The sequence below is a fragment of the Pinus tabuliformis genome, chromosome 6 (assembly GCF_031772625.1).
Source record: "Pinus tabuliformis cultivar Carrire ecotype Pingquan chromosome 6, CPIR1, whole genome shotgun sequence".
In the NCBI taxonomy this organism is placed as follows: Eukaryota; Viridiplantae; Streptophyta; class Pinopsida; order Pinales; family Pinaceae; genus Pinus; species Pinus tabuliformis.
In genome coordinates, this window is record NC_142292.1 from 1,538,753,732 (window position 1) to 1,538,771,876 (window position 18,145).

The 18,145-nt window shown below is 35.0% G+C and overlaps 2 protein-coding genes across 2 annotated transcripts; both read left to right on the plus strand.

Moving 5' to 3' along the window:
* The first annotated feature begins 7,492 nt into the window (after positions 1-7,492).
* On the plus strand, positions 7,493-8,780 carry LOC149264588 (uncharacterized). The gene is made up of 2 exons (XM_089399689.1): positions 7,493-8,182; positions 8,754-8,780. Exons 1-2 carry the CDS (start codon positions 7,493-7,495, stop codon positions 8,778-8,780), a joined length of 717 nt encoding a protein of 238 aa, XP_089255815.1.
* A 115-nt stretch (positions 8,781-8,895) lies between these two features.
* On the plus strand, positions 8,896-13,981 carry LOC149264589 (uncharacterized). Its single transcript, XM_089399698.1, has 2 exons — positions 8,896-12,914; positions 13,006-13,981. Exons 1-2 carry the CDS (start codon positions 8,896-8,898, stop codon positions 13,979-13,981), a joined length of 4,995 nt encoding a protein of 1,664 aa, XP_089255824.1.
* The last annotated feature ends 4,164 nt before the right edge of the window (positions 13,982-18,145 follow it).

Below are 18,145 nucleotides of genomic sequence, written 5' to 3' on the forward strand. Positions count from 1 at the left end.
TCCGATGAGGTTGCAACCCACCAGTCATAGATGTTATAGGTTCTTCAGATTTCCTAGCTCAAAAGGCACGACTCCATGAGGAAATTGTTGGTTAAGTTAAATTGTAAAAGGTTCAGAAGATTCCCTAAAATGGATGGAATTTTAGCATTAGAAAATTGGAGAAAATGTTTAATACTTGCAACTATGGTAGTTGGGTGAAAGTGACAGGGACTAAACTCTTAAGTTATTTGTGGAGAGATCTAGATGTTTATGTCTTGAAAGCTGAGAGACAATGTCTAAGAGTAGGAGTCAAACAAGGATAATATTGTGTGATAAACCCAAATACTCGAGGTTAATGCATCTTCCCAAGTCCACATGACTACTCCCTAAATCATTGATGTAATTTGAAATCTATGCATTAATTTTTAATTGGAGTGAGGCAAGCCAACATGACAATCTACTATTTGTTGGGATAAATCCCAAATTTTCATTAAATGCCCGCCAAATTATTATTTTCAAATTTCCATTAACAATTTTTCTACAACATTGTGATTGCCATGATAAAACATTCAGGCTAACACGTAAGAGTTCAGTTGAGTTAAAAGCTTCACTTGTCTTAGATAAGTATTCAATGTGCTACTTTGAATGTTCACATTTATAATAGTTATCCATAAAATATTATCTTAAAACTAATAAATACTAATATAAAATATCTTACTAAATATTTATCTAATTTAAATTGATTTCAAATATTGTTTTCAAATTTCTATTAACAATTATGTACCGTATGTGTGCACAATTATGAGTGTTAGGTAAAGAGGTTCAACCTTATATTAGTGAAAAAATTCTTAGCTACAAGCCAAATTCAACTCATTTTGTGCATATTTATCCTTCATAATCGTTTCAGAAAATGTAATACCAAATATTTTGTTGACAAGATTGAGTAGAAAGCTTCAAGTGTTAGAGGTAAGTATTTAATGTGATAACATAAAATATCATTAACACTTGAATTAGTTATCCATATAAAACTAGTAATAAAAATTATTGAGCAATGTAAGAATATTGAATAGGAAAGTTCCAAAGCAATATGATAAAATCTATGAGTTAGAAAATATTTAAATATATAAATAAGGTCTAATTTATAGACAAAATAGTATTTATCATTCTGGGATACAATCTCAAGAAAGATTGATTTCTTATTGTCTAAAATACATCTTTGAATTCATAAATTAATTGAGCCCCCGAAGAAACCTTGGGGACTGAAATTTTACAAATTAAACAACTAGAACTCAAGTTTTTAAAAATAGCTACTAGAATTTGGTTTAAATTGAAATTAATTAAAATAATGGTAATGATAAAAGCTATTTCGTCTATAAGTTAGACTACACCTAAAAATAATAATTATCTTAAACACATAATTAATATAATATTAAGGAAGCATGTAGATACATCAAATTTTATAATGAGCTAATAAAATATATTAATGTATGAACCTAAAAACCCTAAACCAAACTTCTCCAAAGAACGAAATATTTAGCACAATAGATAAAGGTGAGTACTTTATATCATGTTTTAACTAGATGTTGAAACAATTGAAAGAGGAGGAAGTTATAGATCTATATAAACATATTATGAGTACATGGTGAAGCCTACTACCAAAATTAGCCATGCTATTACTAGAAGTTTCCTAATTCAGTTAGTATTTTTTTAAACAAAAGCTAGAAAGGATATTATGGGATATTGAATAGTGAAGGAAACAAGTCATAAAATTTATTATGTGGTGCATTTAAATTGATTTAACATTGATTTAGATTCATCAAATGTTGTGTTTCTTAGAATAAAGTCATTGCATATCTATTAAAAGAGATATATCAAATATGTGTGCCTAAACATTAACAACTGATAAAAAATGTGAAATTAAATGAGTAAATGAAATAGAGTGCATGACCTTAAATTGGAGATAGTGTAACTTAAAAATAAGGTTTTATAGTATCATGAAAGTTGAAACCACACTATTAAAATTGATGGTATGATATACAAATAATAGAAGATGTAATTAATGAAGAGATAATTGGTTCAAGCAACCTAGTTCAATGCATGTTTATAAAATCTTGGATTTTCACTTTTGTAGACCATATATATCGATGGAATTCAACAGATGATAAACGAGTTGTGTAAATATGCCATGGTTGCAAAGGAAATAATGAAATAGTTGAATATATGAATCTAAAAATCCTTATATACAATTCTATGAAGTCAAAAATATTTATAAAATAGAGTTAGAGGTTCTTGAGGCCTTCTCCATCATCACATTATCAAGAAATAATATGTTGAGACTATGTTAAGATGTTCAAATATTTAAAATAAATGGAAAAATGACACGTATAAGTATGCATTTTATGCATACCTAATGAAATGTATTTTAAGATTGATACTGAAAGTTGTTTCATGTGAATGGAATTTTATTAATCCTTGAATATGATGGATATCATACCTTTATTAATTAGAGATATATAATAACTAACGTAAATGAATAATTACCATAAACTCTTGAACTTATGTGTAAAAATATTTGAACAAAGAAGGAATGTTTTCAAGTCACAAAGATGTTTCAACTCTTAACTTAAATGAAGTGTGTATTTGTTTACTGAGCTAAATCAAATATCTATGTCCAATATTTTGTAACTCATAAATAATGTAAAATAGAGTGCAATAGATTCACGTATTATTCACAATCTAACAAAACATAAGTTTTCATAGGAACATATAAGCTTGAGCCATTCTATTAAAACATATGATGTGATATCCAGGTATGAAAATATGTAAATAATGAAGAATAATTGTATTGAAGAAATCTAGAGCAATGGAAATTTGGAAATGGTTCAATATATAGAATTAAATCTAGATTCTTCTTGAAGAAAGACATCAAAGATAACAATGGTCCTTTTTCACTTCCCTGTATTTTTTTTTTATAACAAATCATAATCCTTTTGAAATTTAATAGCACAGTTGTATATAAATACTAAAAATATTAATTATCTCTAAGATTACATTTCTTGGTATATGCGAGTTTAACAAAATTAAAGAAATGTTGAATTTGATCATTATCGCATTTAGGAAAATGTGTGGGTTAAACATATAATGGTTATTTTTCTCCATCACGATATGTTTTGGAAAACTATAACAATGCAATATAATAAAAGCTTGACAATGCTTCCTAATGGATATGTTCGAGGTTTATGAATATCTCTCAAACTAAATCAAAGTAATTCTTCCTAAAATTTCTTTTGAGGTATAAAAGAATATTTCCAATCATGACATAAATTCACATGGATAATCTCTTTTATTTTAAGTTACACTATCTTCAATTTATACCACACATGCCCATATTTAGGATTACTCTACAGATGTTCATATTAAGGAACCTCATAGCATTATCGTTAACCTTGAAAAAACAAAACCTAATTTCAGCTCTTATAAAAAGTCCCCTTCTTTTTGGGAAAAGTGGGGTCAATTTAAGCTTTCCAAAATTGCATCTTAAATTTTATTCTTCACGACAAATGAGAGCATCTTCATGACCTTTTATAGAACGCTTTTGAATATTTATAACACATAACGCAATACAGAAAAGAATAACAGAATGATCCTTTTGATCAGTGTTATTTTAATATCGCAAAAAGAATCATGGGTATTGGTCTAAGAAATTTGTTGTTTCTCGTTGAAATTTTGATCATTGAAACACATGGTGAATAGTAGATAATGCAGAAAAAATATCTTAGAAGACCATGAAAAAGAGGACTAACATATAATTTAAAAACCATCCTCTTATTTCTATTAGATAAAAAATATTATCTAGAAATGAAAAAAATAAAAAAATTATGCCTAAAGACATTGAAGGATCCTCTAGAATTCTACTAGCAACACAATCTTCTCCTCCTCGATTATCTCCTCTTCAATTAGGTGCACTAGCATGATAATTGATACATCAATGGTATAGGCAGTTATAAATGGTGGAATTAATATAAGAGGCATGGGTATATAATGTATATAAGTTACCTCCAGTCCATAAAATCCCATAAAGCCTTGAATTATTCATTGAAATTGTTCTCATAAAAACTGATAAAACACATAAGAAAATACACTAGAGAAATTGAAATGCTATTGGAGACTAAAAAATGGTCCCCAGTATTAAAATTATGTGAGAAATCATTGCCATAAAACCTTGACTCACTCTAAAAATGAAGGCCTATTGGATGTTTGGTCATTATATAGAATGGGAAAGCCTTGCTTCTATGGATTTCCCCTTTAGTTCATAGTGACTAATGATATAACACATAAAAATTTTAATTTAATATTTGTGATAAACATTATTAATTACTATTTCGATATAAAAATTCACCGACTCAAATTTTTGAACCCTCAAATTTTAGCCATGGGAAATTATTTCCCCAAAAAAATTCAATCCACTAATCTAGAATAGAAATGAATTACAACTAATAATATGGATGAGAAAGCTATAGAAAAATTTATACCTAAACAAAAAGAGAAAAACATTCAAAGTTACTGCAATTAACATAAATACAACACCACCAATATGTCTGTCGCAAATTAAAAATTAAAGTTTATTCTACTCCAAGAGTTAGGTACAAAAGTTAGAATAATGGAATATGGTAATATATATAATGATGAAACTATAGTTTCAAATCTTGTGACTAAAATTTGGACTTTTAATAGTGAAATATAACCTCAAATCTGAAACCAAAATTGATCACTTTTGAACCAAAATTTATTGCACTCCCCCAAAATGAAGCAAAAAAATCAAGAGGGAAAGGATTCTCGAGAAAATGGAATGTAAAAAAATTATGAAACATAATGAGAAGAGTTACCTATAAGATTGTATGGTGAACCTTGAATTTTAACTTCAAATAATATGATAATTTGCAAACAAATCTCCTATACTACATATGACTATTATTATTAACATTAAAAATATGAAAACTCAGAAAATGGAAAGTATACTATTCAATCATTAAATGATTAAATGAGATCTCATGTCCCAAAATTAATTCAAATAACATGATATAGTGGCCAACGAAAGAAATAATCTCATTTTAATCCAAATGAGGAGTGAAAAATATATACCAAAATATCCATTTTTGGAAATTGAGGTGAATGGAAAGTTGTAGGCTTATTTATTTTTTTCTAGTCGCCCTCGAAATAAGCTCATGAAAACATCCGTAGCTAATTTTTTTATAAAATAAATTTGGAGTAGTTATTAGTAATTAATTGTGATAAGAAATAATTTCCCAAACAAAATTTTAAAGCCCTTAATTTTGTCCATGGGTGAAATTTCACCCCAAATTTTTTTCGTCAAGATAATTGGCCATTCAACTGTGCATGAAAAAAAAATATTATATATAATGCAAGCATAATATATAACAAAGTTATAATTTATTTTATTTGTATGATTTTCTAGCCATTGAGAGAGGTATCACAGGGCCCTGTTTTGTACAAACATAATATATAACAAAGTTATAATTTAGTTCATTTTTATGTTTTCTTACACACGGAAATGAGAGAGGTATCATGGGCTCCTGTTTTGATGCCTATCATCATCCATTGGTGTAAGTATACACTTACCATTCATTTTATTTCTGAGCTTTCCATAGTTTATCTTAATTTAATTTTAATATTTTTTTAATTAAATTGAAAATAAATTCCAAAATAGATATGAGTATTATTCTTCTAATAGAAAAAGTAGATATTCCATAGTAATAACCTAATTATTATGTTGGTGGTAGACATTTAACTTTCATGGAATATGTTAGAATATCCATAGTAGTAATGTTATATGATGATAAGATTTGTGTGCAATGAATATATGCTTGTTTAATTAACTTATCTCAAAATTAATTAACTTAAGAAAATTTCATATCAATACATGTCACATTGGAAATGTTGTATTTATAAGCCATGGTACAAGCAAATGGTATTGTAAGAAGAGCTATTTAGAATTTAAGAGTATTCATGGGAAGTGAGAGTGGATATACATGCCTAAAGATATTGTTATATTTTATATAACTCTTATATTAACTATTTTTATAACAATAATAAATTTATAATTCAGATAATTATTTAATGCGGATAATGTCACATGTATAATGGGTTTAGAGTTTTTATTGTTTTCATCTAAAAAAATTTCATGTGTGTAATGTAAAGGAGGTCGCCCCTCCGAAGAGGCTTATTTCTAAGGCTTTCATCTACATTTTCTATCTTTTTGTGAGTTGGTTTCATAACAATATGTTGATATATTATTGGCTGCTTAGATAGATTCCTAAGTTATGAAAAAACATATTATTATGAAACTCATATTATTATCAACATCATCATCTTATTATGAACATTTCCGTTCTTGTTTATATGTTGATATATTGTTGGTTTCTTAGATGGATACCTAAGTTATGAGAAAAATCTGACTATGAACATCATGTTATTATGAACATGAACGACTACTCATAGAATTGATTCTATCTTTTTTACAATAATTTATAATTTATTATTTCTATTCTTAATCCTATAACAATTCTCACTATATTAAGAATTTATTATTTAAGAAAACATTTAATACGTTTCTGTATTCAAGCTTTTGTGATCTATAATGAATTAATGTATTCTACCTAAACACTTTGTTTAATTTAATACATCTCACCATGTACCCTCAATTCCTTCTAGTACAATGTAATTTATTGTATTACATATTTGATTCTTTCTAATACATTTTAATGTTGTATTATAAATTTAATTTATTAAAAAAATATTTTATATCTTCTAGTCATTTATATGTAAATTAGTTTTCATAACCTAATTTAATTAGATTATAAAAAATGGCTATCTTAATTTTATTATGATGATAATGAATAATAATTCTTAATATCAATTATAATATTAATCTCTCCCACTTACCAATATTTTATGGTTTTTAATTCTCGAAACAAAACTTCTTTATAACCCTTTTTGCTTCATTGAATAATAATTGTAAAAGTAAAATGTAAAAACACTTTGTAGAATGAAAAAAATTGTTACATAAATATTGTAAAAATAAATAAAATGTTGATATAATACATAATTAAATTTATTAATAAAACTATTGAAAATCATAAGGTCGTGGAGGAGGCGTAGTGGTAAGGTCGACCTCGTTATGATGGACCGGTCTTGTGTTCGATCCCGAGCAAGGTTGGTGCTCGTCGTGCGAAAAGGTAACCGAACCGTGGCCAAGCCCACTACCTTCAATCCATACGACCCCCGCGCGCTCTGCTCCCCGCGGCCTCTGCTGCTGCGTAGCCTGACCCTCTGAGCGCCTGCGCCTGGCAGCGCTGCTGCTGGGCTGCTCTCCCCCTCTGCTTGCCCTCCCTGTCACCCTGGGGCCTTCTGCCCGCTTCCTTTGGGGGCCTGCGGCCCATCCCTCCCTCTGCTTTCCACGGGAGCGCCCCCTGCGCTTCTGACCTTCCCTGCAATGGATCCCCCATCCCATGATCAGGAGGATCTGGAGAAGTCTTTTGCCTCCCTCATCCAAGAGAATACCAATGAGAAAGCTCGCCCTACAGCCTCAAAGTTTATTAAGAAGCTTGATGAAATCCCAGAAGTTTCGCTCCCTCCTGCCCTTCCGAGGAGAGCAGCCGTCGCTCTGGCAGATCGGGGCTTGGTAGGTCAGTTCACGGGATTATGGCCCTCTCCCCGCACAGTCCAACGCTGGGTAGAAAGGAACTGGAATTCGATGGTCCAAGGGAAGATAGCAATAAGATTCTGCGGGAGGGGTTTCTTCACCTTCCTTTTCGAAACGGTGGAAGATCGCAATCTCATATTCAGGAACGGCCCATACTTCATGGACACCAGAGGACTCTACCTCAACAGATGGACTCCCGACTTTGACCCCGAGATGGACGTTCCCAGCGCTGTCCCGGTCTGGGTCCGTCTTCCCCATCTGCCTCTCCATTGCTGGGGAGACGAATCGGTGAAAGCTATAGGCAACGCAGTAGGGAAATACATCGACAGATCGGAGCCAAGAGAAAACATGCACGCATGTGCCCGGATATGCGTAGAAGTGGATTTGGGGAAAGGACTACCAGAAGCGATCAAACTCAAGGTCGACCAGTGGACGCACATTCAGCAAGTGGACTATGAACAACTGCCGTTCAAGTGTAAGGTATGTCATGAATATGGGCATTTTGCTAATAGATGTAGTAAGAACAAACCTATAAACTCTGAAAACAATGATGAAACCCCTGAAGAAGTATGGGAAAAAGTTAAGAAGAAGAAAACAAATCCCCCTCCTGGAACCTCCTCAAAGCCCTCATCTGAAACCCCAACCCCTCCCTCTCACCCCTCCGGATCTGGTTCTTCCCCCCCCCCCTTCCTCTAACCCTTTCGAATCTCTATCAATAGAAGACCCTCCATCCCCCCCCCCTCACCGAGAGGCCCCAGAACAGCCCCTCCCTCTCCCCCTCCGTCCTCCCCTCCCCCAACGGTCGAAAGAATCCTAACAAGGAACAAGACGAAGGAAATCATCACATCCACCGACCCACCCAGGAAAGTCGGAAGGAAATCCAATAAAGAGATCAGGGATGAGAATGCAGCAAAAGAAATGGCAACAGGGACTCAACAGCCAATGGATACATACTTAGATAAGGCCAAAGGAAGCGGGGAGAAGATGAAGGAGAAAGGAGGAACACATAACAAATATAGTAAATGATGAATCTGGTCTCTTGGAACTGTAGGGGGATGGGCTCCTCCCTAAAAACTAATGCAGTCCGCGACCTTCTCAAACTGGAACACCCAGACTTTCTACTACTTCAAGAGACCAAAATAACTGAACAAGAATTCCAGAACAGTGTGAAAAGAAGCAGAAGCTACGAAGGAATGGCACTGAGCGCAACAGGGGCCTCAGGAGGAATAGGAACAATATGGGACAAAAACAAATGGAAACTCATGGATAGCAGGCAGAATAGATGGTGGCTAAGAACAGATATGCAAAACGTCTCCAGGACTGAGGAATACACCATATACAACGTTTATGCCCCTCCCCACTTCAGAGAAAAAGCAGCTTGTTGGGAGTCAATCACTTCTGATCTAATGAATGCCCAGGGCAGAAAAATCTTCCTAGGAGGAGACTTGAATTTAATAAGGAATGCGGATGAAAAAATGGGAGGAAATTTCTTCGCAGACCCCTCAAGGGATGCTTTAGAAAAAATCATTCAAGAGCACAGTCTTGTTGACATCCCACCTCAGAACGGGCGATTCACTTGGTCAAACAAGAGAACCGGTAAAAACAACATCAAAGAGAGGCTCGATCGGATCCTAGTCCAGCAAAGAATCGTGATAAACTTCTCAAGGATCCAAAGTTCAATAATACAAGGTTTTATCTCAGACCATAAACCTGTAGCCTTGAATCTGATTAAAAGGGAAAACCTGGGACCGTTACCCTTTAAATACAATAGAGCGTGGGACAGCAGCGAGGTTTTCAGGAACTTGGTGAGGGACACCTGGGCAACTGAAATCAAAGGATCCCCGCACTATGTATGGGAAACAAAGATAAAACTTCTTCGGATAGCCATCAAGCAATGGGCGAGGAACTATGCAATAGAGGCAGAGAAAAGGAAAATCGATCTACAAAGGAAATTAGCGGAGTGGAATCAAGAAAAAGAGAAAAGCCAAGACACAGAGGATGACATAAGGAAAGAGAATGAACTGTACATGGAGCTGTACAAGCAGAATCGAGTGGAAGAAGAAGAGCAGAGGCAAAAATCGAGGTGCCTCTGGCTCAAATCAGGTGATAAAAACACATCTTTTTTTCATAATAGCATCAAAATGAGGAGAGCAGGGAACAACATAGGGAAAATATCAGTTGAGGGTAGAGTTTTAACAGAACAAGGTGAGATTAAGGAAGCAGCGTCCCGGCATTTCCAAACTCTTCTAACTGCTGACCCTCATTACATGGAAAAACCGGAATTCCTAAACATAATTGAGAGCAAAATCACAGAGGCCCAAAACAAAGATCTAGATAAGGAAATCACAACGGAGGAGATAGAAAAGTCCATCTACAGCATGCCATTGGACAAGGCTCCTGGCCCCGATGGCTTTACAGTGACTTTTTATAGAACCCATTGGGAAACCATCAAGAAGGATTATGTCAGAATGGCAAATTTTTTTTTTGCAAAATGTAAGCTGGGTAGCAGTATCAAGTCCTCTCATCTAGCCCTTATCCCCAAAGACCCTAGCCCCCAATCTTTTGACAGATTCCGCCCTATTTCCTTGTGTAACGTCTCGTACAAAATCATCACTAAGATCCTGGCGAACAGGCTTAAAAAGGTCCTTCCCTCCCTCATATCCGAAAACCAGGGTGGCTTTGTCCCTGGGAGACATATTACAGATAATGTCATCCTCATCCAGGAGGCAATACACAGCAGCATATCCAGGAAGGAGAAGGGCATGATCATCAAATTGGATATGGCAAACGCCTTTGATCGGGTTAACCATGCATTCCTCCAGGCAGTCCTTATGAAATTTGGCATCTCAGAGTACTTTACTAGCAGGATTATGGAATGCATTTCCCACAATTGGACAGCACCCCTCATCAACGGAAGGCCTTGCAACGCCTTCAAGAGTTCCAGAGGCCTAAGGCAGGGGTGCCCATTGTCACCCTTTCTCTACATTATTATGGCTGAAACCCTCAGCTTACATTTGGAAAACAAGCGAAAAATCAAAGAAATAACAGGGGTGGATATAGTCCGAGGTTCCAAGGGAATTAATCACTCCCTATTCGCAGATGACACTCTGCTAATAGGGGGTGCTTCCAGCATAATGGCTCGAAGGTTCAAGAAAGCATTGGACCTCTTCCTACAAGCCTCCGGAGGCAAACTAAACAACAACAAGTGTATGATCTACACTTGGAATGTCCCAAGAAACATCACCCAGAGAATTTCCACAATCATGGAAATCCCTGCCCAAGGGAACTGGTCCCACTTCACTTATCTAGGACTTCCTTTGGCCAAGGAAATAATCAAAGCTGAGATCTGGTCAAAGCTAATTGAGAAACTGAGAGGGAAACTCCAGAGCTGGGGAGTGTATTGGCTTAACCTGGCAGGCAGAATCATTCTCATAAAGGCCATACTCTCAGCCCTCCCAATCTATCAATTTGCTACTACTCTTGCCCCGGCAGGCATCCACAAACACATGGAGCTGATTATCAGAGGTTTCCTATGGAAAGGAGGAAAGCAGGACACAAAAAAGTTCAGCCTTGTTAAGTGGGACAAAGTCATTCTCCCCCCAGAAAAAGGAGGACTTGGCATCAGAATTCCAAAGCTAGCAAACATGGCAATGGGCTACAAATTGGTTTGGAGAATCCTCAATGAGAGAGGGACCTGGTGGACAGAGGTCATCAAGAGGAAGTACTTAATCGGGGTCAATAGCAACATCCTATCAGAAAATATCGCTGAAAGACCGTGTACTCCTGTATGGAAGCTGATTAAAAAGACTCTCCCTCACTTCAAACCTTGCATTTCAAGAGCCCCGGGTAATGGCAAAGATATTAATATATGGGAAGACAGGATAATGGGCATGGAGGCAAGGGCAACGCTCATCAAATATAGGCCCCTTCAAAGGTGGATGGACGAGGCAAAGCTCAAAACCTTGCACGATATCTCTCTCTGGGATCAGAACTGTTGGACAGGATGGAGACCACTTCCCCTCCCTGAGATCCTCAAGAACCTCTGGGCCGAGCTCAAGACTTCGCTGATAGGATCAGCCCCAACAAACCGAATGATGGAAGACAAATTCGTTTGGGACCCTAATGGTGGTAGCTATACGGTTAAAGAGGGATACAAAGTTCTGCAAAATGCCTCAACTCTAAACAATTGGCCATTTCATAAAGCAACTTGGAGAACCGAATGTCTGCCAAAGGTTAAGTGCTTTAACTGGACCCTTCTACATGGCAAAATCCTGACTGCTGAAAACCTCAGGAAGAAGGGCATTCAAGGCCCTTCAATTTGCTGCATGTGCAGGGAGGAAGAGGAAAGCAGTAACCATCTCTTCATGGACTGCCCCTTCGCAAGAGTGTGCTGGAAGCTCATCACCAGCCCTCTTAACATCAGGGACCTTCCCACCCAGATCACTCTCTTCCAGAAACAATGGGGAAACAGCTTCCCTCAATCTGGTAAGTGCAAGGGCCTAGCCAAAAGGATTTGGAATAGCATCCCTGCCAACCTCTGCTGGCAGATATGGATTGCCAGGAATAAATGCATTTTCAAGAACAAAAAGCCTAGTACCTCCAGTGTCCTAGCCAAAACGATGGCCCTCATCTCGGAGTCCATAGAGGCAAACGGTATAGCCCAGGAGGAATTGGAACCGACAGATGCAAAAATAAAAGAGTGGTCTAACAAATTCAAATGTGACAGAAGCACTCAAAAAATAGTAAACAAAGGAAGCAGGCATACGGAATGGAAACTGAGAGGGACGAAGGAAGAAGTTAAAAACTGGATCCAAAAGCAAAATAGACCCACCCTCTTCTTTGACGGTGCATCAAAGAACAACCCAGGTCAAGCGGGAGCAGGTGGAGTTATCAAAGACGAGCAAGGGAGAAACTTAGTCACGTTTGAATGGGGTCTGGGCATCATGACAAACAATAAGGCAGAGGCATACAGCCTCCTTCTGGGGACATCCATTGCCAGGAACCTGGGCATAAGAAACCTTCTGATCGTTGGCGACTCTGCCATCATCATAGCAGCAATGATCACAGGGAAAGAGTTCAATCAAGCAGCCTTAAACAACATCAAAGGAAGGATAATGGACAATATCAAAACTATTGGAGGAGCCACCTTTAAGCACATCCTACGAGCAAACAATGTGGAAGCAGATGCACAAGCAAACAAGGCGACTGAAAGGCAAGCGGGTCAAGTCAAGGAAAATGAAATGGTTTACGAGAAAGACATCCCATAAGCGGGCCTCTCCCGCTGCCCCTCTCAAGAATCCCAGTCAAAGCAGAAACGGAGGCTGCGCCCATCCTCTCAGCACGCCCCTCAACAGCAACCATATCAAATCTTCAGATCTTCCCTCTCCCGAGATTAGATCTGCTCAGACTCTACTCGAGATCGGGAGGACTCTTCATGGTATTATAAATCGCAGACAGGGTTCTTGTATTTGCACAGCTTCGGGCAATGATCTGCACCTCTTCGTCATTTTCACAAGTCGAAGACACCTTGCTGAAGGCAGAGCCACTCATCGGGATTCAAAGGTCATCAACGAGCTCCGGGTAACTGTGGTCACAGCTCCGGGCAATGCTCAGCACCTCCACTGCATTCTCATAAGCAGAAGACACCTTGCTGAAGGCATCATCACTCACCGGGACTCAAAGATCAGCAGAGCGCTCCTGGTAACTGCTGTATTAAGTTTACTTGTTTTACATCCTCTGATATCTTTGCTTCTGGTTGGCAGGAAAGCTCCGGATACCCCTCCTCAGTCTACCCTCATCACTTTGATTCCTTTGCTCTCCTCTCGCCTGAGACTGAACCATTGTGACACCACTTTCCCTCCCTCTATTCACCAGCTCCTCGTTCCTCCTGGGACTTCTCTTCCCTCGAATCCCAGTTCTCTGTTTGCTAATATGGCCGAACAACAGAATCAACCCGCTGACCAAGCTCATCCAGCCAATCCTCTGGACAACATCTTCAACAACAGGGACTGCACCATGTGCAAGGCCCATACAATTATGATCAATCGGCTAACCAAGCAGCTTAAAGAGCTGCAAGATGATTACCATTCAGATAGGAACTCAAAGCGCAAGAATCTGGACAAAAGGAAGAATGAGATTGAAGGGTTGAAAGAGCGATGCAGCCACCTGGAGGCGGCCATGGACCACATCCGCTCCCTTACCCAGAGTTACCAGGCTGAAGCTTCAACCAAGGCAAGCGCCAGGAACCAGGAGGATTCTGTCACCCAACATTTCCCTTAACAGATGCAATGTAAATTTAGATGGTTAGGAGGTTCCTTTGTAAGGCATTATAGCCGTCTCCATTTTGCTTTTAGATTAAACAAGAGAAGTATTGAGGAATATGGGTCTGCGAACCCGCTTTTGCTCCTCAGCTCAAAAATCTCTCTTCTACAATGTAATAGATCTCTGTAACTCAGGCTTTTATAATAGATAAGTACCCGACTTCGTTAAAAAAAAAAACTATTGAAAATCATATTTTTGAATTTAATAAACAATATAAAGAGATGGCATTTTTAACAATAGGTGATATTTTATGTTAAAAATGGAAAATATAATAAATTTGATATAATGAAAAGAATATAAAAGATTTCATTATTAAAAAATAATAAATATGTTTTAAATAAGATTTTTTACTAATATATCTAGTATTAGAGCAATAAAAACTAATTAAATGGAAAAAAACTACAATAATTTCATTATAATTTTATTTAATAAAATATGAAAATTCACCAAATTAATATCATGCAATATAAATATGTAGTGGAAGAACTCTCTTAAATTTTGAAACAAAACTACATTAATTTCATTATGATCTTGTTTATTAAAATAATAAATTTTAGTAAAATAATAATGTGCAACGTCAAAATCTAGTGGGAAAACCCTTTTCAATTTTAGAAAATTTTTTAAAGCATTAAATTAAATTTTACAATTATGATAAAAATATATTTGTAATAAAGAAAATATAATATATAAAAATAAAAAAGCTATAAAAAAATTTAAGCTATAAGATACATTGAATAAATTAAGATATTAATTGTTATAATAATGAATATATTACCTTATTGAAACAAGTTCCAACAAAATTCAAGAATATTAAAATTGTACATATCCTAACAAAAAAATGCATGGCATAATCATCGTAATGCTCCTCGTCATCTTGGGAAGACTCACTTGACCAAAACTCAATCCTTACAATGTCAAATTTGTTGGTAATTCTTTATATTACCAACAAATACCTACTCACATATCTTTATATATATATATAATTAAGGTTTGTTACCATTGATCCAAATTCCAATGGATCAATTAGATATATCACTGTATAAAATTAGAAGTTTGTTACATTAGTACTTTCCCCCAAATTTATGTGAATTTGTTAGTGGGAGGTCCGAATTTTTTGGCTTTCGGTATTAACAATATTTTAGTGTCGAGTAGAATTATAATAGGGGGCTTTCGGTATTAACAATATTTTAGTGTCGAGTGGAATTATAATAGGGGCTTGTTCACGAAGAATTTTCATAGAATATTATATAATATTATAATGAGTTATTTTTATTTATTTTAGTGGTAAATTTTGAAAAAATTTAGAATTGGATGGAACTTTGATATCAATTCGGTTCATATTCTAAAAAAAATTAAAATTTCTAATTGAATTCAATTAGATTTGAAAAATTTATAAATCATATCAATTGAATAATTATAATATTAAAATTATTCGATTAATCCTACAGTAATTTCATAATTTTCAAAGAAACAAAATTTAGTTATCAACTTTTATCTAGTGGAAAGAAAATGTTTCGCTAATATGTTATTGAATTTTGTATAGAAGGAAAGTAGCATGTCTTACAAAATACAATTCCAAATTTGAAGGAATTGATTATCCAAATAATAAATTAGATATTGTGAATAAATAATTATAACATGAAAACTATTTTATTAGTGTGACTATATTAAATATACAAAATTTAGTTATAAAATTTTATTTGAATGGAAAGAAAATGCTTTACTATAATTATTGAATTTTAAATAGATGGAAAGCAGCATGTCTTACACCAATAAAATTCCAAATTTGAAAGAATTTATTATTCAAATAATAAATTAGATATTATTTTGAATTGAATAAATTGCAATATATAAATATTCAAATAGAAACAATGTTTAAAAATCCATTTACAAGAAGATTGATAATATCTTAAATTTTATTATTATTTTTTTGTAATATTCTATTTATTATATTTTTTGAGTATTCTGAATATATTATTAAGTGGAATGTACTCTCAATTAAATAAAAATCTATTTAAATCACAAATTTAAATTATAAAATTCCCAAAATTTCCAAAAAATACTAAATTCATCTACAATCAAAACCCAAAAAAAAATTAAAAAAAATCAAAAATTAATTCACTAAATTCAATAAACACAGCAAAATATAAATTTAAACTCGGGAAAATAATGCCCTAAACTTCATTAGCAAGTTCCATCTACTCACACTTCTATATATGCACTATTTTTGGCGCTACCAACGAAAAGCGTTATTTTTCGGTGTATACCAACTAATGTCGTTTTCGAATAAAGGCAGTATACGTCACATATTTTATTTTATTAAGTGTGTGCCAAAGGGATCATAAACCTACTGGTCTTTATACTACATGGCCTATGGTACTGTAATTGTAAGTCCAAAGCTGTGAGTTGGCACGGAGGTTTGACCCACTACTGGAGGCTTTCTAATTTCGATAAAAAAAAAACAGAGAAGAGAAAAGATAACTGTGTAACAAATAAACTAGAAAAACTATATAATATATAAAAAGCTATGAATTTATTTAATATATGAGATGCTGCTGAGTAAAATAAATAAAATAATTAATATTAATATCTAAAATAATAAATATATTACTTTATTAATATAGATTAAAACAAAAACCTAATGCCATGATCATGGCTAACGCCTATATATACCGCATATATATTACTTATAAATATATTAAGTATATACCGCATATATCTAATACGGAGGTTGGATCGGTTAGGCAGACTTCAGAGTTGAGAGAAGTTTAAAGAGAATATTCACACCATTGGGATTCAAAAAAGGGCTATTTAATAGAATGGTTCGTAATGGGAGGAAGAGGAATTCGTGCAAGTTGCGTAACATCGCAGACTTACTTAGGTACCGCATACTAATAGCAAATACTAATAGCAAGTTGCATAATGAAATCAAACCTGCAATCTAAAACTGAAATCATAGCAACAATTTGATTGTGTACGTACCTTCAAACTATAGGTTAATTTTCGGGCCTTATGATACCATATTTTGATTACCATAATGTTTGATATTTAAGTCTTTCTGTTCCAACATGAAATGTCAACTGGACAATTCACATCAGCTTGCTAATACGGCAGTTTATTCGCATTGTCCAACATCGCTTGCAAAACGCAATTTTTTATTTCCAGTCCCCTCACAAGACTCGTATAGGAAGCAAGTGTGACACCTTGGTTGTTTTGATTGTGAGTGCTTAACGGAGAAAAAGCTTTAGAGCCTGAAAATGGCACAGTAGGGTAGATTATATACATCAAAAAAGATTATATGGAAATCGTGTTAGCATCAAACAGTCATTCTAAGGGATCCAATTACAATTAATTACACGACTAGTTGATTGGTTGATTACCTGGGATTATCTGGGTTTATTTGATTTAATATACAGTTATTTTCAATACTATCCAGCATTTTTCGTACAGATCACCTAGCTTGCTTTCTTGTATACATTCCATGGCGTTCATGAATTTCTGTTGACAAAAAAAATGATTGGAAGTTTCCAAAGTAAAATATGTTTATTCGGAAGAAGCGAGACCAATTTAGTGGGGTGATCATAGCTTTGCAAGTAATCATCCGCCACAGTGACGCATAATAGGTGGGTGTCACCAGTTAGATGGGACATATTATAGATACCTCTTGTACACAGTGTATCTCATGGATTTGTTTAAAATAGTATGGCCTGGGTAAACTGATGGAGAGTCTCACAGAGATTCAAATTGAGAGAACGGATGCCAATTGCAGCAATGATAGGCTTTGTTTAAAAGGGTATGCCCTAAAACTGATGGAGAGAGTCGCACAGAGATTCAAATTAAGAGAATGGACGCTAATTGCAGCATTCCTAGAGCCTTCAGTTCATTATCGAATTCTGCTTCAATAAATGGATTGCGAACAATGAGTAGTAGATGAAGGCGATAGCGAGCGAAATGTGTATCACGTCTGCCGACACACAGAGATTGGAATCGCCATTACGGACTACAAGGGGCTTCGCGAACCATTTCCGCCTGAGCCACGACCGCGTTGATAATCTGGAGGCGATAATCCCCCGTCCTTATGATAATTCGCGTAATCGGTCAGATAAGTCGCATATTGAAGCG

Bases quoted from the DNA above. Each gene is read 5' to 3' on its own strand.
- LOC149264588 (XM_089399689.1), top strand. From the start codon at position 7,493: ATGGATCCCCCATCCCATGATCAGGAGGATCTGGAGAAGTCTTTTGCC. The intron at 8,183-8,753 runs GTATGTCATGAA...TTGGAACTGTAG, and splicing joins AACTGCCGTTCAAGTGTAAG to GGGGATGGGCTCCTCCCTAA.
- LOC149264589 (XM_089399698.1), top strand. From the start codon at position 8,896: ATGGCACTGAGCGCAACAGGGGCCTCAGGAGGAATAGGAACAATATGG. The intron at 12,915-13,005 runs GCAAGCGGGTCA...CAAGAATCCCAG, and splicing joins GCAAACAAGGCGACTGAAAG to TCAAAGCAGAAACGGAGGCT.